We start from the raw sequence: 17,801 nt of genomic DNA, 5'->3' as shown, positions 1-17,801 counted from the left end.
GACAAATCTAAACTGGCTTAGCCCAAGCCCTATCTATCTGCACCTATCATAAAAGTCAGGATTCTGAGAAAATAAAAGTTTAAAAGTTCACATAGTTACTGAGGACCTACTAGAAGCAGAGTAAGATACTCCTAAAAAAGTATGATCCATGCCTAAAGAAATAGTGCAAATAAATTGGAAAGAAATGACACACTGAATAAAGTAATTTAGCATATAAGGAATTGATCAACTACATGGAAGAAATTAGATTCATCTATAAGATGAGGAATCACTGGAATGAATTAAGAAAAAAACATTTTTTTTAAATAGGTGATTCTTTTTTTTTTTTTAAAGATTTTATTTATTTATTTGACAGACAGAGGTCACAAGTAGACAGAGAGGCAGGCAGAGACAGAGAGAGAGAGGAGGAAGCAGGCTCCCTGCTGAGCAGAGAGCCTGATGTGGGGCTTGATCCCAGGACCCTGAGATCATGATCTGAGCTGAAGGCAGAGGCTTAACCCACTGAGCCACCCGGGTGCCCCAAGAAAAAAAATTCTTATAAATTTTGAGTTTGCCTTAGAATAAAGGGCTTAGACTGAGTTGTAAAATATTATGTCAGATAATCTAGCACATTTTTTAAAAGACAGACCATTAAAGGCATTTCCTTTTCTGCATCTGCTGCTAATACAGAAACCTTTCAAAGACAAAAACCTTAGGAAGCTATTTGAGATTTGGTCCCACCATTGGAAACAAGAAGCTTCCAAGATAATTTGCTTTTCTCAGACTGACAGCATGGGACTGATTCTTCATGTACCAAAAAGGTAGAATCTGAGTTCTGTTTATACGTACCAGAGGCTAAGCAAAGCAAATTATTCAGAGCAAATTATTCAAAGCAAATTATTATATAAGAAGGGGAAAGAATTAAGAGGAGTGATGCCAGAAGAACCAATTATGTGGATCTTAAAGTTAGCCTTTCCTAATCTTAATTTTTTTCATTTATAAAATAGAGACAATAATAGTTTTCTGGCAGGCCTATTCTCAAGATTAAATAAGGTAGTCGTCTTTAACATAACTTAAGTATTTGTATAGGTAATAGCTAATACATATAAAACACTTAAATGAGCATATATAATCATAATACTAATTATATGGTGTATTTCTCTACCTAGATAAGATCATTAGAAATCAAATATAAATATCCTTTTCTTTTTCAAACTTCAACTTGTCTATTAGAGGCAACAACTATGTATAAAATCTAAGAGATAAAGTGAAGTGAAGCTGTAGTGAACAGTGAACGGTTCAAAAAATCTCAAAGTGATCTGAGATGAAGGTTAAACACATATATGTGTATACAGAAATTAAGCTGTATGTGGAAGATACTTACTTTACTAGGATATGTAAATCATACTTAAGCTAAAATTCTTTCATGAAACAGAGTTAAACCTTTTCCTTCCAGAAAGAAAAAAAAAAGGTAAGGGATGAAGGGATGCCAATAACATACATTTAGTTTTGATTTAAAAAAACTATAGTTCTGGTCAATCAAGATAAATAGAAATACCAGGACAGAGTTATTATACCCATTCCCTATCTTAAGACACAGACACATAGATATATGCTTAGCACTTCGAATACTGTATGCACTTAATATTAAATGTTCGTGATAAAAACACTCAACATACTAGGAAAAAAGGGCAACACATCCTCACCCCAATAAAGGGCATCTATAAAAACCTGTATCTAACATCACTTCAACGATAAAACACTGAATGTGTTTCCCCAAAATCAAAAACAAAACAAGAATGTCTGTTTTTCAGTTGTTACTCAATATTGTACTGAAAGTTCCAGCCAGGGCAATTAGACAATTAAAACAAAAATAATAAAGTCACTATACTGAAAAGAAAGTTAAAATATGTTTGCCGATGACATGATCTTATATAAAAAAATAAAAACTGTAAGAACTAGTAAGTCTGGTCACATTGCAGGATACAGATTAATATATAAAAATCAACTGCATTTAGATATGCTAGCAATGAACAAATAAAAAAGTTAAAACAATTCCATTTATAACACAATAATCACAAGAAATAAAATAGGAATAAATTTAACAAAAGAAGTAGAGAACTCTGAAGTAAACTGAAATTATGACACATTTGGGAAGACAGGAGTAAAGTTAGGATTCCAACTGTCTAAAGCCTTAAAAAGTATGAAAGTAGTGAAGAGTCTCTCCTTGAAAATGTAAAGTGTTTCGTAAGTGTTAAGGAAAGAATTCAAATTAAGAAGATAATTATTTCTCTGATCAGTTTTGACTGATAATAGACTTTGAGGTTAATGAAAATATATACTAACCTGTGAAAGGTACTCTGCATGTATTAAGTTGTTACTCTTTGATTTACGACTGCTCATTTTAACAAACTGAAATCCTTAAAAAAAAAAAGCATGAATATAAAACATTACAGGCTTGAAGAGATTAAGAATTTAGTATTACAGAATCAAAATAAACACAACTTTTAAAACACGAAAATTCCGATTTCTCCAACTTCAAAAACTCACCTCAATCTCTTGTGGTAATCATTTCACAATATACATAAATCAAACTGTTGTGCTGTATGTAAATCATTTCTCAATAAAACTGAAAAAAATCTAAACAGTTCTCTAAGTTTGGCTTATTTGACATTCCCATACCACATGGTATATGGCTCTTACAGACAACTAACTCCTACCTTTCGCTTCAATCTACTATTCACATTCCCTTCCTTAACTATTTTTCTTTCCTTAAAACTATACGCTTCCTTTATACAGAATGTTTCCCTCTCCATCCATCCCACAGGATCATAACCTTCCAGAAAGCCTTGGCTTTCTTGCTCTACTCATCATACATACACCGTCATTAAAGGGTAGGTAATGCCTCTTCCATGAACTTCCATAATTGCTTTATTTCCCTTCATCCATAATCAAATTATATTAAAAAGACTGTCCACTTAACTACCAATATCCCCAAACCATTAAAATTCCAAGCATTTTAGCACAATATCCAAAACAAAATTGGCAGTGATAATGTGAATGGAAAATATATATACTAATAAAATAAAGAAAAATTTGTAAAATTCTTTATGGCAATATAGTCACAGATAAATACATTTGGCTAAAAGATCTAATTTTCCTTTCTTTCTTCTTTAAGATTTTATTTATTTATTTAACAGAGAAATAGACAGCACAAGTAGGCATAGCAGCAGGCAGAGAGAGAGGGAGAAGCAGCACCCCCCCCCTGCCCCGAGCATGGATGCGGGGCTGGATCCCAGGACCTTGGGATCATGACCTGAGTGAAGGCAGCCACTTAACTGACCAAGCCACCCAGGCACCCCAAGATCTAATTTTCTTAGCACTGATTTCCAATAGCAATCTTTACTAGTCGGGTAGTAAGAACTTAAGCACTGTTAGCTTATAAAGGAACTATTACACATACTTTGTATTTAACTCATTTAATAACTCATTAACTCACATTTATTAATTTTACATACTGACAATTAGATGTCAACCCTTGGAATGCTGTTTTATTCTTCTCTGGAAATGCTAACAGGATAGCATCTGAGCAAGGCTTTGACAGATTGAGAGCAAGCAAATCTGTCTCCCACTAACTGTATAAGCCATGTAACCAGGGCCCAAAGTTCAAAGGGCTTCTGGTTCCAAGATCCGAAATTGGAACTCAAGAACAGAGTATTCAACTGCTTTATTCTTTAAGAATATTTTTTCTTAGGAGAAAAGCAGTCTTCTCAGCTGCCTTTGGGCACCTTCTAGGAGCCTAATGTCTATGCAAGCCACTTTGAGAATCTTTACATTAACCATTTTTTACTTTATTCTTTTTTAATTATTTCTCCCCTTAAATAAAAGTTGCATGTAGCGAGGGGGGAGCCTTTTAACAACATGAAATGATATCCTCACTGTGGCTTAAAATACCCTAACTGTGAAAAAAGGTCTATAAATCAACATCTGAACTCACAAAAAGCCAATTACTGTTAGACAAAGAGCATCAAGTATTTATCATTTTATAACTGATTGACAGCTTGCTACCAACACATTAAAAAATGATTAGTAACATATTCTCCTTTCTGGAATTAGGGTAGTATATTTCATCTTTTATTTGCTGCCTCCAATTAAGACACGGGGTTTAAGAGGAATATTTCAAATAATATTAAAATTACTAGTCAATATCTACACTTCTAAGATAATTCTGCCACGATTGGAATAGTCTCCCTACTTACTTCAAACTTGAAATTACTAGAGGCATTTTAGCATGTCTGAAAAAGCTGGCAATAGAGACTCTAAATCTTTAACTGAATATATGAAAAGGTTTTCCTTTTTTTAAATTAAACCCGAGAAAAAGTAAAAGCAAAGGAAGTGAAGATGAAGACACCAAAATTTTTCTAGAAAGTTTTAGTTTTTCTTAGAAAGTCACAAGTGATGAAATTAAAAAAAAAAAAAAAAATTCAAATCAGGATTGTAAAAAGCCCAGAAAAAAAAAAAACTGTATATCAAGTTTAAGATAAATGCAAATTCTTAAAGAGTAAGGAAAAGCGCAACTAGAGAAATGAGACTGATGGTACTACTATATTTAAGAGCTTTGTTATCAGCAGAGCCCAGATTTGGGTTCTTGTTCTGTGGAGTGACCTTCACAAATTAACTTTCCTAAGCTCCAGTTTTCTTCTCCGCAAAATTTGAGATAAAACTATTAACTAATTCATGGGTATTGTGGGGGTTAAATTAAATGGTTTACCTGATATGCAATGCTGTCAAATCCCACGCACAGCAGCACCCTTTATCACATTACACTGGAGAGAAGAACCAAGAGAAGATGGGGAAGTGGGGGTAGCAAAAGCACAGATTCTTGTTCTAAATGATTTCCTTGTCAGTTACTTCTTTGTCAATGCAATAAATACCAAGTGTAAATTCAACTGAAGTACTTCAGAATTATGAAAGAATACTTCAATGGTATACATTCACTGAGTTCTCATCAATATAAAAAAATAGTTTTGAATATTGGTAATAAAAAGAAATGACGGGTAGATCAATCTACAGTTACATGGATCTCAAAGATCTCAAGTTACTAATGGTAAGAATTCAACACCTGGAAGAGATGATGATTGCTTGGCAACATACCCAGAGTTTCTGATTTAATAGGTTTAAGGTAGCAATTGATAATTTGCATTTCTGATAAATTCCCAGATGATGCTCCTACTCCCAGTCCCAGAACCATACTTCACCAGCTACTGAGAAAATTGTCAATTACTTTACATTCCACACCAAACCTCATAAAACTGTTAAAATACCACAGAAGATAAAGAAATCCATTGGTATAGATACCATCTCTTCAATCCAAGCTAAGCCTAAAGGTAAACAGTATCTAAGGATTATACTGAGGTAAACAATATGTAAGGATCACCGAAAAAGGAGAATGTGGCACAGGAAAGATACCATGAAGCCAAAGGACTTTCATTATGGTAAATAAAATAAGCTAAAAGGCTACCTATTAGAAAACATCACAGAGCATAAGCCACAAGCGGAATTAAAAAGTCAGAAAAGTTTTTCTTTCTCCAGTTACTGAAAAGTAATAAAGGTTTTGTCCTATCATCTGATAATTCAGAGAGCCTTCAGAGGATAGTCATATAAACTCCTTAAACGGGGCGCCTAGGTGGATCAGTCGTTTAACTGTCTGCCTTCGGCTCAGGTCATGATCCGGGAGTCCTGGGATAGAGCCTCACATGGGGCTCCCTGCTCAGCGAGGAGCCGCTTCTCCTCTCTCTGCTGCTCCCCCTGCTTGTGTTCTTTCACCTTAAGAAATAAATAAAATCGTTTAAAAAAAACTCTAAAAAGGAGCGTCTGGGTGGCTCAGTGGTTAAAGCCTCTGCCTTCGGCTCAGGTCATGATCTCAGCGTCCTGGGATCGAGTCCCGCATCGGGCTCTCTGCTCAGCAGAGAGCCTGCCTCCTCCTCCTCCTCTCTCTCTGCCTGCCTCTCTGCCTACTTGTGATCTGTCAAAAAAAAAAAATAAAAATAAAAATAAAAATCTTAAAAATAAATAAATAAATAAATAAAATAAAAAGAATCACTCTAAAAAACTTTTAAAACAAAAGAGTGAAATAAAGAAACAAACACTAGCCTGGGTGTTTTATATTTATATGTCATCCCCTGATCAAAAACAACACACACACACACACACACAAAAATCTTCTTTCCTGCAAAGAATTATTAAATTGTTTTGATATATGTGTTTTAACAGCACAGAAAACAATGTTTTTACGAACAGATTTTGATTCATCAATATTTCTTGGGAATAATTAAAATCCCTAGACTTAAAAAAAAACTAAGGAAAAGCAAAAATTAGTACCTAAAATAGTTACCAACTTTAGAAAATAGTTATCTCAAAGTGGTGTCAAATCACATGAAAGATGCCTAATATAAAAAGAACAAAAAAGATGCGCTTGATTCAGAAGATGAGGACAAACATTTGCTCTGTTAAAGCCAGCTAAATAATGGTGCTTACTGAAGATTATGGTCTCCCAATTCCAATCATAAGATGAAAAAAGCACTAATGGCATGGCATTGTTGGACAAGCTGTGTCAGTTACTGTGATGCCAAGTGGGTGGTCAGTGGTAAAGAACAAGTAGTATTTAGAAAGACATGAGCAAAATGATGAACGCACATTTAAAAAAATAATAAATCCCAGGTCAACAGACCTGAATTTAAAGGTGTAGAAACTCCTTCTGCTATAAATTATTACTCTAATATGCAGAGTTGGAAAAAAACTGGATTTGTGTCATAAAACATGCCTATAGAGTTCCTGGTAAATGACAAAAGAGTTCTTTTTATAAAACCTGAATAAGGTGCCCCTTAAAAATTTTAAAGTAAAAAAACAAAATGCACAGGCTTGGGTGGCTCAGTTGATTAAGTGTCTCCCTGGGACTTTAAAAATCAGCTGGCTCGGGGCACCTGGGTGGCTCAGTGGGTTAAGGCCTCTGCCTTCAGCTCGGGTCATGGTCCCAAGGTCCTGGGAACAAGCCCCACATTGGGCTTTCTGCTCAGCAGGAAGCCTGCTTCCCCTTCTCTCTCTGCCTGCCTCTCTGCCTACTTGTGATCTCTCCCTGTCAAATAAATAAATAAAATCTTTAAAAAAAATAAAAAATAAAAAATAATCTAAATGTTAATCATTATTCTCCTCTCTAATTACACTGTTAACATTCTTCAGAACTATGTAGTACAGTGGAGTCAAACTTAGGGCAGTTAGATTTCAATTCACCTATGAGGAGATTCTGCTGTATAATTTCTTACAACCCACTGCATCCAGTGACATATCTTTAATGTGGTACATCCAATGAAACATGGTAGGCCCAATGAAAGCATTCTTCCTCATAAAGAGTACAAGCTCACAAATCGCTAAACTTTTTATTTGAAAAGGAAAAGGAAAATCTGCTGGCATTGATGAAATTTTGGACACGAGGGTAACATTAAACTATAATTAGAAACACACACAAAGAAACTGATTATTTGCTTTACTCAATGTAAGTTTCCCAAATATCATAATCGCCTGGGAAAATTCTTCTAAAATATTACTTCTGTGTCTTAGTCATAAATCTGGGATCTACAGAATGTTCTCTGATTGACCTGCTGTACTTCCAGGTCTCAGGAACCACAGTTCTACACTACTGGCTCAAATGAGTCGCAATACGGTTCTGACTTTTCTGCTTTAGGTCATTCTGTTGAGTTACGAGACACACATAAAGGTAGATACATATATAGGGTGGGAAGAGTCTCACTACATCAATTCTAGAGTACTTCCAAATTGTAAAGCAGAAAGGTACTGGCCATTGAAAATTTGTTTCTGTGTTGCAAAAGACAAAAATGACAGGAATTATAGATATATGGCACATGAAGCTGCCTGCTCATACATTTTCAATGAATTCTACAACTCACATTCTTATAATTGAAGAAAAAATGTTAAAAGGTGAAATACTAAAATATATTCATTGACCACTACTTAGCATACTTATATTTGGAATTTTAGGCTTCTTAAGAAGATGTTAACCAAAGCAGGATAACTAAATGAATGAATTTAAGACACAATCATGTGTACATTCAGTTTTCACTTACCAAATGAGGTGGCTTATTTAGCACAATAATTACCCATTTCTATGCTTTCTAAAAACTACATGTTGATTAATTCCTAAATTTTATGAAGCATGTCCTTTACTGCTCCTGAGATTTCAACCACTTAGAGCTCCTGTTTTCTCATAGTGACTTCCTAACTCCAAACCTCACTCAGAACCTCTATCTATATTCTTCATTGTCTCTACATTATATATTTTATTTTTTAATTTATTTGAGAGAGAGACAAAAGAGAGAGCAAGCACAGAGGAGAGTGAGAGTGAGAGGCAGAGCCCCGGCTGAGCAGAGAGCCCCACATGGGGCTCAATCCCAGGACCCTGGGATCATGACCTGAGCCAAAGGCAGACACTTAACCCACTGAGGCACCTAGATGTGCCTATATCATATATTTTAAACTAACTCTAGCTAACAATAAAAGCGATTATTTAGAAAAATCTCTTAAATTGTAAAAAAAATAACTAGAAAAGAAACAAATGACACAAATAATGTATTTCCAAATAGAGCTCAATATCCAACCAGGTGTCAAGTGTTTCCCCACTCTAGGGATGGTAAACAAAAATCTATATGGTATGTACAGCCAACTTAACCTCTTCACCTTAGGCTGGTTATAATCACTGTCTTTCAGACTAACAAAACACCAAACCATCCAGGGACAATCACCGTGAATAGACTCCTAGGGACAGCCCCCCAAATCAGATTTTTTTTTTAATTGAACTATGGTTGGTACATTATATTACATTAGTTCCAAGTGTAAAACATAGTGATTTAATAAGTTTATACACTATGCTCTGCTCACAAGTGTAGCTACCACCTGTCACCATACACTATTACCATACCACTGACTATACTCTCTATGCTGTACCTTTCTCCTCTGTGACTTACACATTCCGCAACTGGAAGTCTATACCTTCTACTCCCCTTCACCCATTTTGTCCATCTTCCCACACCCTTTCCTTGTGGCAACCATCAGTTTTTCTGTATTTCTTGGTCTGTTTCTCTTTGTTGTTGTTGTTTTTATTCATTTGTTTTGTTTTTGATTCTACATATAAGTGAAACCATTTGGTATTTTTCTTTCTTGGATTTCACTTACTATAAAGCCCTCTAGGTCTATATATGTTGTGGCAAATAACAAGATCTCGTTCTTTTTGTGGCTGAGTAATATTCCATTTTATATATCTATATCTATACACATACACACATATAATGTATACATATATATTATACACACACACACACACACACACACCTGTATAATGTATAGTGGTATGTGTGTGTATATATGTACATATATACCACTAACCTGAACAAAAAGTCAGGTACTGTTTTAAGTCTAGACTATTGACAAAGTATCTCTCAGCTAGCTGATTAGCAACAGCAGACAACATCTACATTATAAGATAAAACCCGATTTTGAATATCACTGTCCTAAAGAATCTAGAATTATCAAATCTTACAAAGGCAGAGATTATGACACTGGCTTTGTGTTTTTTTTTTTTTTTTTAAGATTTTTACTTATTTGTGAGAGAAAGCACTACAGAAATAGAGAGAGCACAGGCAAGCATGACTAGGGGGCCAGAGGGAGAGGGAGAAGCAAGACCCTGGGATCATGACCTGGGCTGAAGGCAGACACTTAACCAAATGAGCCAACCAGGCACCCTGATACTTGCTTTGGATAACCACCTCCTACGCCTGAGAATAAACTGCTCAATAAATTATTGAATTAATAATTATTTTAAAGTAAAAAACATAGAGCTTCACCAAAATAATACTGTTGTTTTAAATCATTTGTCATTTCATGCCACAAATTTTAGGCACTCAACTTGTCAGCTGTGTAAACTAGATATAAATTTTTTGGTGATATTATATGGTGATAATATCTCATGACTAACTTGGCCCAATAAATTAATGACAGATATACAACATATATTTGGAATATTTTCCAATTTCCATGTGTATATGTGTGAATTTCCACACGTCTATGTGTATGGATGACATATATATGTGTGTGTCTGTGTGTGTCATATAAATGAGTTTATGGCTTCAATTTCCAGACATTGTTTTTAAAGGAATAGTTTCAGCACATTATACACTAATTGTTACTAGGAATGACATTACAAATAAAAGAGAAGATAAATGCAATCTATAAAAAGATTAAATATTTATTTATATAAAATAAATGTAGAAATGCCTCCTTGTATGATAGTGAGAAAACCAAGGAGCACAAAGCTGATAACAAAGATTCTCAATCAACTCAATTAAACAAATTATTATTTTTTAAAAGATTTTTATTTATTTGAGAGAGAGAGAGAGAGAGAGCATGAGCAGGAGATGGGGAGGGTCAAAGGGAGAAGCAAACTCCCTGCTGAGCAAAGAGCCTGATGCGGCACTCGATCCCAGGACTCCTGGATCATGACCTGAGCTGAAGGTAGTCCCTTAACCAACTAAGCCACCCAGATGCCCAACTAAACAAACTATTTAGTGAATCAGTATTCATTACAAGGCCTTGGGAAAACCACTATGGGAAAGATGAATATTAAAGTTGGTTTCTATCATCAAAAGCTTAAAGTCTGGCTGGAAATAAGATATATGAATATAAAAGAAAGGATATAAGAAAGAAAAGATATAAATAGAAAAGGCAGTAGAAGTATAAAACAAGGGATAAACTCACGGATTTAGTAAAGAAAAGGGCTTTAAAGAACACAGAGGCTACTTTTTATAAGAGTAGAAATTAGCAGAGATTTTTAAAAAACCTGCCAAGATCACACAACTTACATATAAGCAGCAGGTGTTGCCTTTAGTGATACCCAATGCAGTGTTCTGTTAGTCTGAAGTGGTGTGAAAAAACACCAAAACACCCTGTAAATGCCAAAGGAGCCATCAAAATTATCACTGGACTTTTCTTCAAGGGAATAAAAATACCAGATGAATGCATTCATTCTGAAAGAAAACTGTCAGTATCCCAGATGTTCAAGACTAGCAATCCAAATGTGTACCTGTACAATTTATGTTAATAAACATCTGTATTTTTAAAATAATAAACTTTTTTTAACATTAGAAAGCAATACATGTTTATCATATGAACTTTGGAAAGTTGGTAAGGAGTCGTGTGGATAAGAATCACTGAGCAAAAGGAAATCAGATAATCCCTGTCCTTGCAATATCTAGTAAAACAAACAAATAATTAAAAAAGAAATGTCCTAGAGGGATTATGGGAAGATGGATTATGGAAAGTAGGAAGCACCATGAATCTATAGCCACTAGAAAGCAATTGTACAGGACAGAATGTGATATAACTATTTCGGAACTCTAGAATCTCTTTAAGGTTTGTAATATCCAGAGGAAGGCTTGGAAAGCAAACTGCCATTAATTTTGGTTTTTTCAGCTCTTTGCTCAGTAGCAGCACCCATCCCCCACTACCATGTCCAAAGGGAGGCAGCTATCAACCTGTTACTGGAGGATCTTGCACATAGCTTGTGGTGACAGAATGGGTAAAAGAGATCCTACAGGATCCAAATGTCAAGGATTTGTGCTGATTGTGGCTTCTTATCTCAGAGAAACATTAACAGACAGGTTGCCATTGTTAGTCCATTTCCTTTTTTTTTTTTTTTTTTTGAGTGTTTTTTTTTTTTTTTATTTCTTTTCAGCATAACAGTATTCATTGTTTTTGCACCACACCCAGTGCTCCATGCAATACGTGCCCTCCCCAATATCCACCACCTGGTTCCCCCAACCCCCCACCCCCCACCCCTTCAAAACCCTCAGGTTGTTTTTCAGGGTCCATAGTCTCTCATGGTTCACCTCCCCTTCCAATTTCCCTCAGCTCCCTTCTCCTCTCCATCTCCCCATGTCCTCCATGTTATTTGTTATGCTCCACAAATAAGTGAAACCATATGATAACTGACTTTCTCTGCTTGACTTATTTCACTCAGCATAATCTCTTCCAGTCCCGTCCATGTTGCTACAAAAGCTGGGTATTCATCCTTTCCTATAGAGGCCTAATACTCCATAGTGTATATAGACCACATCTTCCTTATCCATTCGTCCATTGAAGGGCATCTTGGTTCTTTCCACAGTTTGGTGACTGTGGCCATTGCTGCTATGAGTCCATTTCCTCTTACTGTTGAAGTCCCTCTTCCTCCTGAGACATAACTTTCATGGGATTTAAAAGGCCAATGCCCCTTTTCCCTCCCTTCATTTACTCTTCATTTTTTTGTTCCTTTTCTTTTCTTTTTTCTTTTTTTTGAGATAATGTGCTTTTGGGCGTGGAGGAGTAGGGGTGAGGAGGTCGGGGGGTGAAGATGTCAGAGGGAGAAAGAATCTTATGAAGGTTCCACACAGAGCACTGAGTCCAGTGCTGAATCCTACATGGGGCTTGATCTCACAGCCCTGAGATCATTACCTGAGCCTAAGAGTCTGCCAATTAACCGACTGAGCCACCTAGGTGCCATTACTCTTCCTCTTTTTGGGAGCCAGAGATTACAGATTAGGATATTCAAAAGAAATTGCATAAAATGAGGAGAATTAAAAAGTCATGATGCACGCCCAGGGGAAGGTACAGGCTCACATACACCCGAGAGACTTTAATTTTATACCTCAGGCTGATCTTTGGCATAGAGACAGACTACAACAATTAAAAAAGTAAAATAATAAACCAAGACAAAAAAGCAACAAACCCTGCAGAATGGGAAAATGTGACTTCCAGAGCTACTAAATTATTAGTTTCAAATGACAGTTTTTAAGTAGGAAATATCAAGACATACAAAAAAAAGTATGTCCCAATCCTCATGTTGTTCAAGGACCAACACTTCTATTTCAAGGGAAGAGTCTGCAAGGTGACAATGTAAGAAGAAAAAAAATTAATGAAGCCTATAATAGTAATCTGAACAGAAACTATAAACCAAAGAAACGAAAAGAAAGCATTTACAAGAGAAAACAGGTGAGAATATGTCTTATTTACTTGAAGTTGTCCAAGTAGGTCAAAGATACAACAAAGAATTTTTCCTGCCCTACATACAGATGAAAAAGCTCCAAACTAGCTGGTGCAAAATAATCCTCTCAGGTAAAACAAGCATTTCACAAGGCATTTACTTAAAATATTTACCTAAAAAATTAGAATTACATTAAACTTAGATAATATTTAACATATAAATTGACATTAGTATCTTCATGTGATCTCTCCATTAGCAAGTCAAGTCATGTCACTAATAGCAACCTGGGAGCCCTAAGGAAAGAGTGGGAGGTAAGTAAACAAAAGGGGTTACAAGTGGCACCATCACATGTTTATTCATGTTCAGCTTATTACTATACAACACAGGCTTATGGGCCCAGTTGGGTGGAATTAATGAATTTAGCTACCTTGAACTTAAAGGCATTATGACGTTTTAAAAGAAAGTGAAATAATTCAGACATTCCAAAAAATTGTGGATTCTTCTTGGAGTGAAAAGTGGCTGCCTGTCCAAAGCATATTGCTTAGCAAAGAAAGAAAGAAAGAAAGAAGAAAGAACAAAAATTCTCTATGTAGAACTTTAAAATAAAGGTAGGGAAGAAACTAATTTTTGAAAGAAACTTGTGCTAGGGAGAGCATTTTTGAAAACGTTTTTATCTCTAATTTTGTGCTGAAAATGATGTGTTACCTATAAAAAATTCTCATGTGTAGGCACTTAAAACTTACAAAGAGGACTTTATAACATATATTCCTATAAAAAACATAAATAGGCTTTATTATGTCCATTTGTTAAAAATATAAAAACAACTTTCCAATCAGTTTGGAAAACCAGTAATTTACATGAGAAAAGATGAAATTTACTAATAGAATTCCTACAAAATTTGTGTAAAACTGGTGGATGAGATTGAAAAATGAAGAACATACAAATTATTATTTTTTCAAAGGCCCTCTTTTGGACAAAACCCTAAAGTTCCAGCACAGAGGAGTATGACTTCATGACAAGAACTTTTGGTAAAATAAAAAAAGATCTCCCTCTGATGACTAAAGAAAAGAGTATATAGGGGAAGATGAACCATGAGAGACTATGAACTCTGAGAAACAAACTAAGGGTTTTAGGGGGGAGAGGGATGGAGGGATGATAGGTTAGCCCAGAGACTGCTATTAAGGAGGGCACCTGTTGCATGGAGTACTGGGTGATACATGCAAACAATGAATCATGGAACACTACATCAAAAACTAATGATGTACTGTACGGTGACTAATGTAACATAGTAATAATTAAAAATATATATACTATATATTATATGCCTTTGTTTAAAGTAGGTAAAAGCAAAAATACAAATTCTACTACTATTTACTTAATGTCTAACTCAGTATGGCTGACATTTTTCGAAGAACAGTAAGAATGGACAAAACATTAGAACTTTCCCTCTCTTCAGTTACAAAAATGATGATGATTGGATAAACAGTCAAAATGTAAAACGAAAGATATTTTAGGACAAATCTGTGGGTGGTTTCCACGTTTTGTTATTATTCTTTGAAATGAAACTGAGGTAAGAATATATTTAAGCTGTTTTTCAGTCAGCTAGAATTAGTTTCCACATTTATCTCTTGTCAGCTGGAGTGTTTGTAGCAAGAGAAAGATTAAAATGGAATTAAAAGGCTGAAGGTGGGACAAATAAGGGACAAAATAGGTATAAATTCTGGGTTTATAGCAAACATATTCTTAGTACTTCCTAAAAAGATTAGGTGGGAATGTTGTCTATAAAATTACGTGGCTTTAGTTAAGTCAAGTTGGGGCCGAGTATCTGGTGAGATGCTTCCTTGAGCTCCCCAGAGTTGAAGAGTAATCCCAAGTAATTGCTTTTTTTACATGAGTGCTAGATAAACTTGTCCACAGTGGAGTAACTAGTAACTCCCAACAACTGTATAAAAATCTTTTTCTCTCCGTTTGTTCCCAGTGAATATAGAAGGGACACAATTTACTTAGAAACTCACTCAGATTCAATGAATCCAAAGTTTAAGCATCTTTAGTCCAATTATATAATGACACGCTATTTTCTTCATTGTTATTTTATAATATCTAATATTTTATAAAATTTGTAATGTCTAAAACTCAAAACTGACCAAATAATTCATACTAAAAAGTTTGTAATTCTCCAGAAAAGTCATGTTGTCTCTTACATCTTAGTTTTCAATACTACATAGCAATTTGGAACCACATATATACGTGGAGCCATACCTACACACATATGCTTGTATATACACACATATGTACATACATATATGTGCACGGATATATACAAATATACATCTCTTAGTAAATGTATTTACTTTGTAAAGTACCTATTAGAATCCCAACATTAATGAATATGCCCACAGAGTTGTTTTTAGTTAACAATAGTGGATCAATGTCAACAAAATAAACAGTATCAATAGGAAAATCGTTAATGACACAAAATCTTCAGGTAAAAAAAGGCACTTATTTATAAGTTACTACAAGATTTGTAACTACTGACCATGAAACATCCTATGATGTAGTCTGTAAGTATCAATTTTGTATTAGTGTAAAACAAAAAAGATTGAGAGAACTTCTTTAAAATACACATTAAAAATATATTCATTTCTTAACACACATTTGCAAATAATCTAGAAATCCTTTTATCTTTTGAAATGTTTTGTATCTTTTCACTGGCACTGATTTATCTCATAACTACATCTTAAATGCTGTACTAGCCAACAGTACTCTGTAGTCTCTGCGCACATGGAATTTGACTAGAAATATGCTGAACAGGAAGAGGAATCAAGGCTGTGATTCAAAGCTAATGTGTTTACTTGGATGAATAAACAATATAAAGGCAACAAAGATGTGAATCAATGAAAACAGCATTTTTTTTTTTTTTTTTTGGGATGGATGTAGGTATCATACATAGGACCCAATATTTAAGACCTGGGCACTAAAGTCAGTGAGTAAGAAGAGAGCACTTTTTTTTTTTTTTTTGAAAAGTATATGAGTATACTTTATACTCATAAAGTTACTCCAGGGCATATGTTTATTTAAGAACAATAATGAATAGACTCCTTCCCACTATTTAATTTTTTCCCCTGGACATGATCACAGTTGAATTCATATAAATATAAATATTATATGCTACAACCCCAATATATCAATTAGCAAACATTAATTAAACTGCTTTTAGAAGGAAAAAACCTGAAAATACTGCCTTAGAAAGAAACCATTTGAGAATTTTTAGAAATTATCCCATGTAAACCTGAAATCTCGTAATTTACCCTAAAAACTTTAAGAACAGTTTGTTGTTTCTAATGAGACTCTTCCAACTTATGCAGAAAACATAAGAAGACCAAATCATTACAATCTGAGTACTAGGCCTGAAATTATATTCTCCCATTGTGTCTAATAATACTAATGCATAAATACCCCTTACCTCCCCATCAACATGCTTAGATAACTTTGCCGTGACAGTTGAAAAATCTCAGTTCAAACATTTATACCGTAATAAGATCTCTACAAATAGCTGGATTTTTTTAAAAGGGAAAGATTGCCAAAAACATATATATAATGTATACATATTTATATATTTTGTTTTTGTTTTAAAAAGACAGCTTTGAATTTTTTCTTATATAATATTATACAATACATAGGAAAACTTAATCTTTTTGAGACTCCAAACCAGAATTTTCAGTAACTTACATTATTCCTTATACTGCAAAATAGCTATTCATCAAGTGTCTTTATTAAAGTTATAGACTCACTTATTTTTACATCATCAAACGTAACTCCTTCATTTTCACATATAAAAACACTGAGACACAAAATTAGTCGCAGATCCAATTACAGTCAGATTCAGGTTAAGTACTCAGGGGCAATATACCTACCCTTCTCTGCAAACCACCCCATCCATCCAAGGTTAACTTATGATCAATTGTGAACAGACAGGTTCAAATATACTGTTACCTATACTGATGTCATTCTTTATACAGCTCTTATGTAAACATGCTCTGTTCTGAAAAAACTGCTATTCTCTAACAACTAAAGTAAGGAAAACAACAATAAAACCACCCTCACTGAAACAAAACTCCCCAAAATAAACAAAAGCACCAGTCCTATTAACTGGCTACAGGGAGAACTAACTAATTCTTCTACCTGAAAAAAGTTCAAATACATTCGACCAATTAATTTCCTAATTCTTACAAGAAAGGTGACTGAGCACATCAGTTTACCTTGACTTCCTTCAAAAATGTCACCAATGTTACAGAAAAAAAACAATTAAAAGAACAAATCTATGCCATCAGGAAAACTAAAAAGATGAGATAACCAAAATGCTGAAAAAACTGTAAGATATAAAGCACACTGGCTACACAAAGGACATTATAACCCACTATTTCTAAAAGATTTCTGTAACATCCAAGTTTTCTCAGAACTCCAGAATAACCATAAGATCTAAAGTAGTAGGACAACAATCATAAAAGAGATAAGGAAAATGAATGATAAAGGACTTTACCAATCTCTAATTTGGGATATTCAGCAGCAGTTCCATTTAGCCCAACTGAAGGCCACAACTACAGTTCTCTACATAAAGTGGCAACTTCTTCTGAAGATACTTGGAATAGGCACTGAGACCTGAGAAGGGAAATGGTACCCCAGATAACTTTCTGGCACTAATAAAAAGGGGTCTCATACTCAAAATGCAAGGTTTTCC

General features: G+C 34.6%; 1 protein-coding gene across 4 annotated transcripts in view; it reads right to left on the bottom strand.

Moving 5' to 3' along the window:
* Positions 1–17,801, bottom strand: part of ORC4 (origin recognition complex subunit 4) — a 97,407-nt gene that overhangs the window by 51,245 nt on the left and 28,361 nt on the right. For all 4 annotated transcript variants that reach the window (XM_032856110.1, XM_032856113.1, XM_032856112.1 and 1 more), the window contains exons 2-3: positions 10,908–10,991; positions 2,326–2,399 (exon numbers count right to left, since the gene is read on the bottom strand). In XM_032856110.1, coding sequence (XP_032712001.1) covers positions 2,326–2,382 — 57 coding nt within the window. In that variant the 5' untranslated portion in view covers positions 2,383–2,399; positions 10,908–10,991. The remainder of the gene's footprint in view (positions 1–2,325; positions 2,400–10,907; positions 10,992–17,801) is intronic.

Source organism: Lontra canadensis, unplaced genomic scaffold (genome assembly GCF_010015895.1).
Source record: "Lontra canadensis isolate GAN:19392208 unplaced genomic scaffold, GSC_riverotter_1.0 scaffold11, whole genome shotgun sequence".
NCBI lineage: Eukaryota > Metazoa > Chordata > Mammalia > Carnivora > Mustelidae > Lontra > Lontra canadensis.
This window is presented reverse-complemented; position numbering and strand designations above follow the sequence as displayed.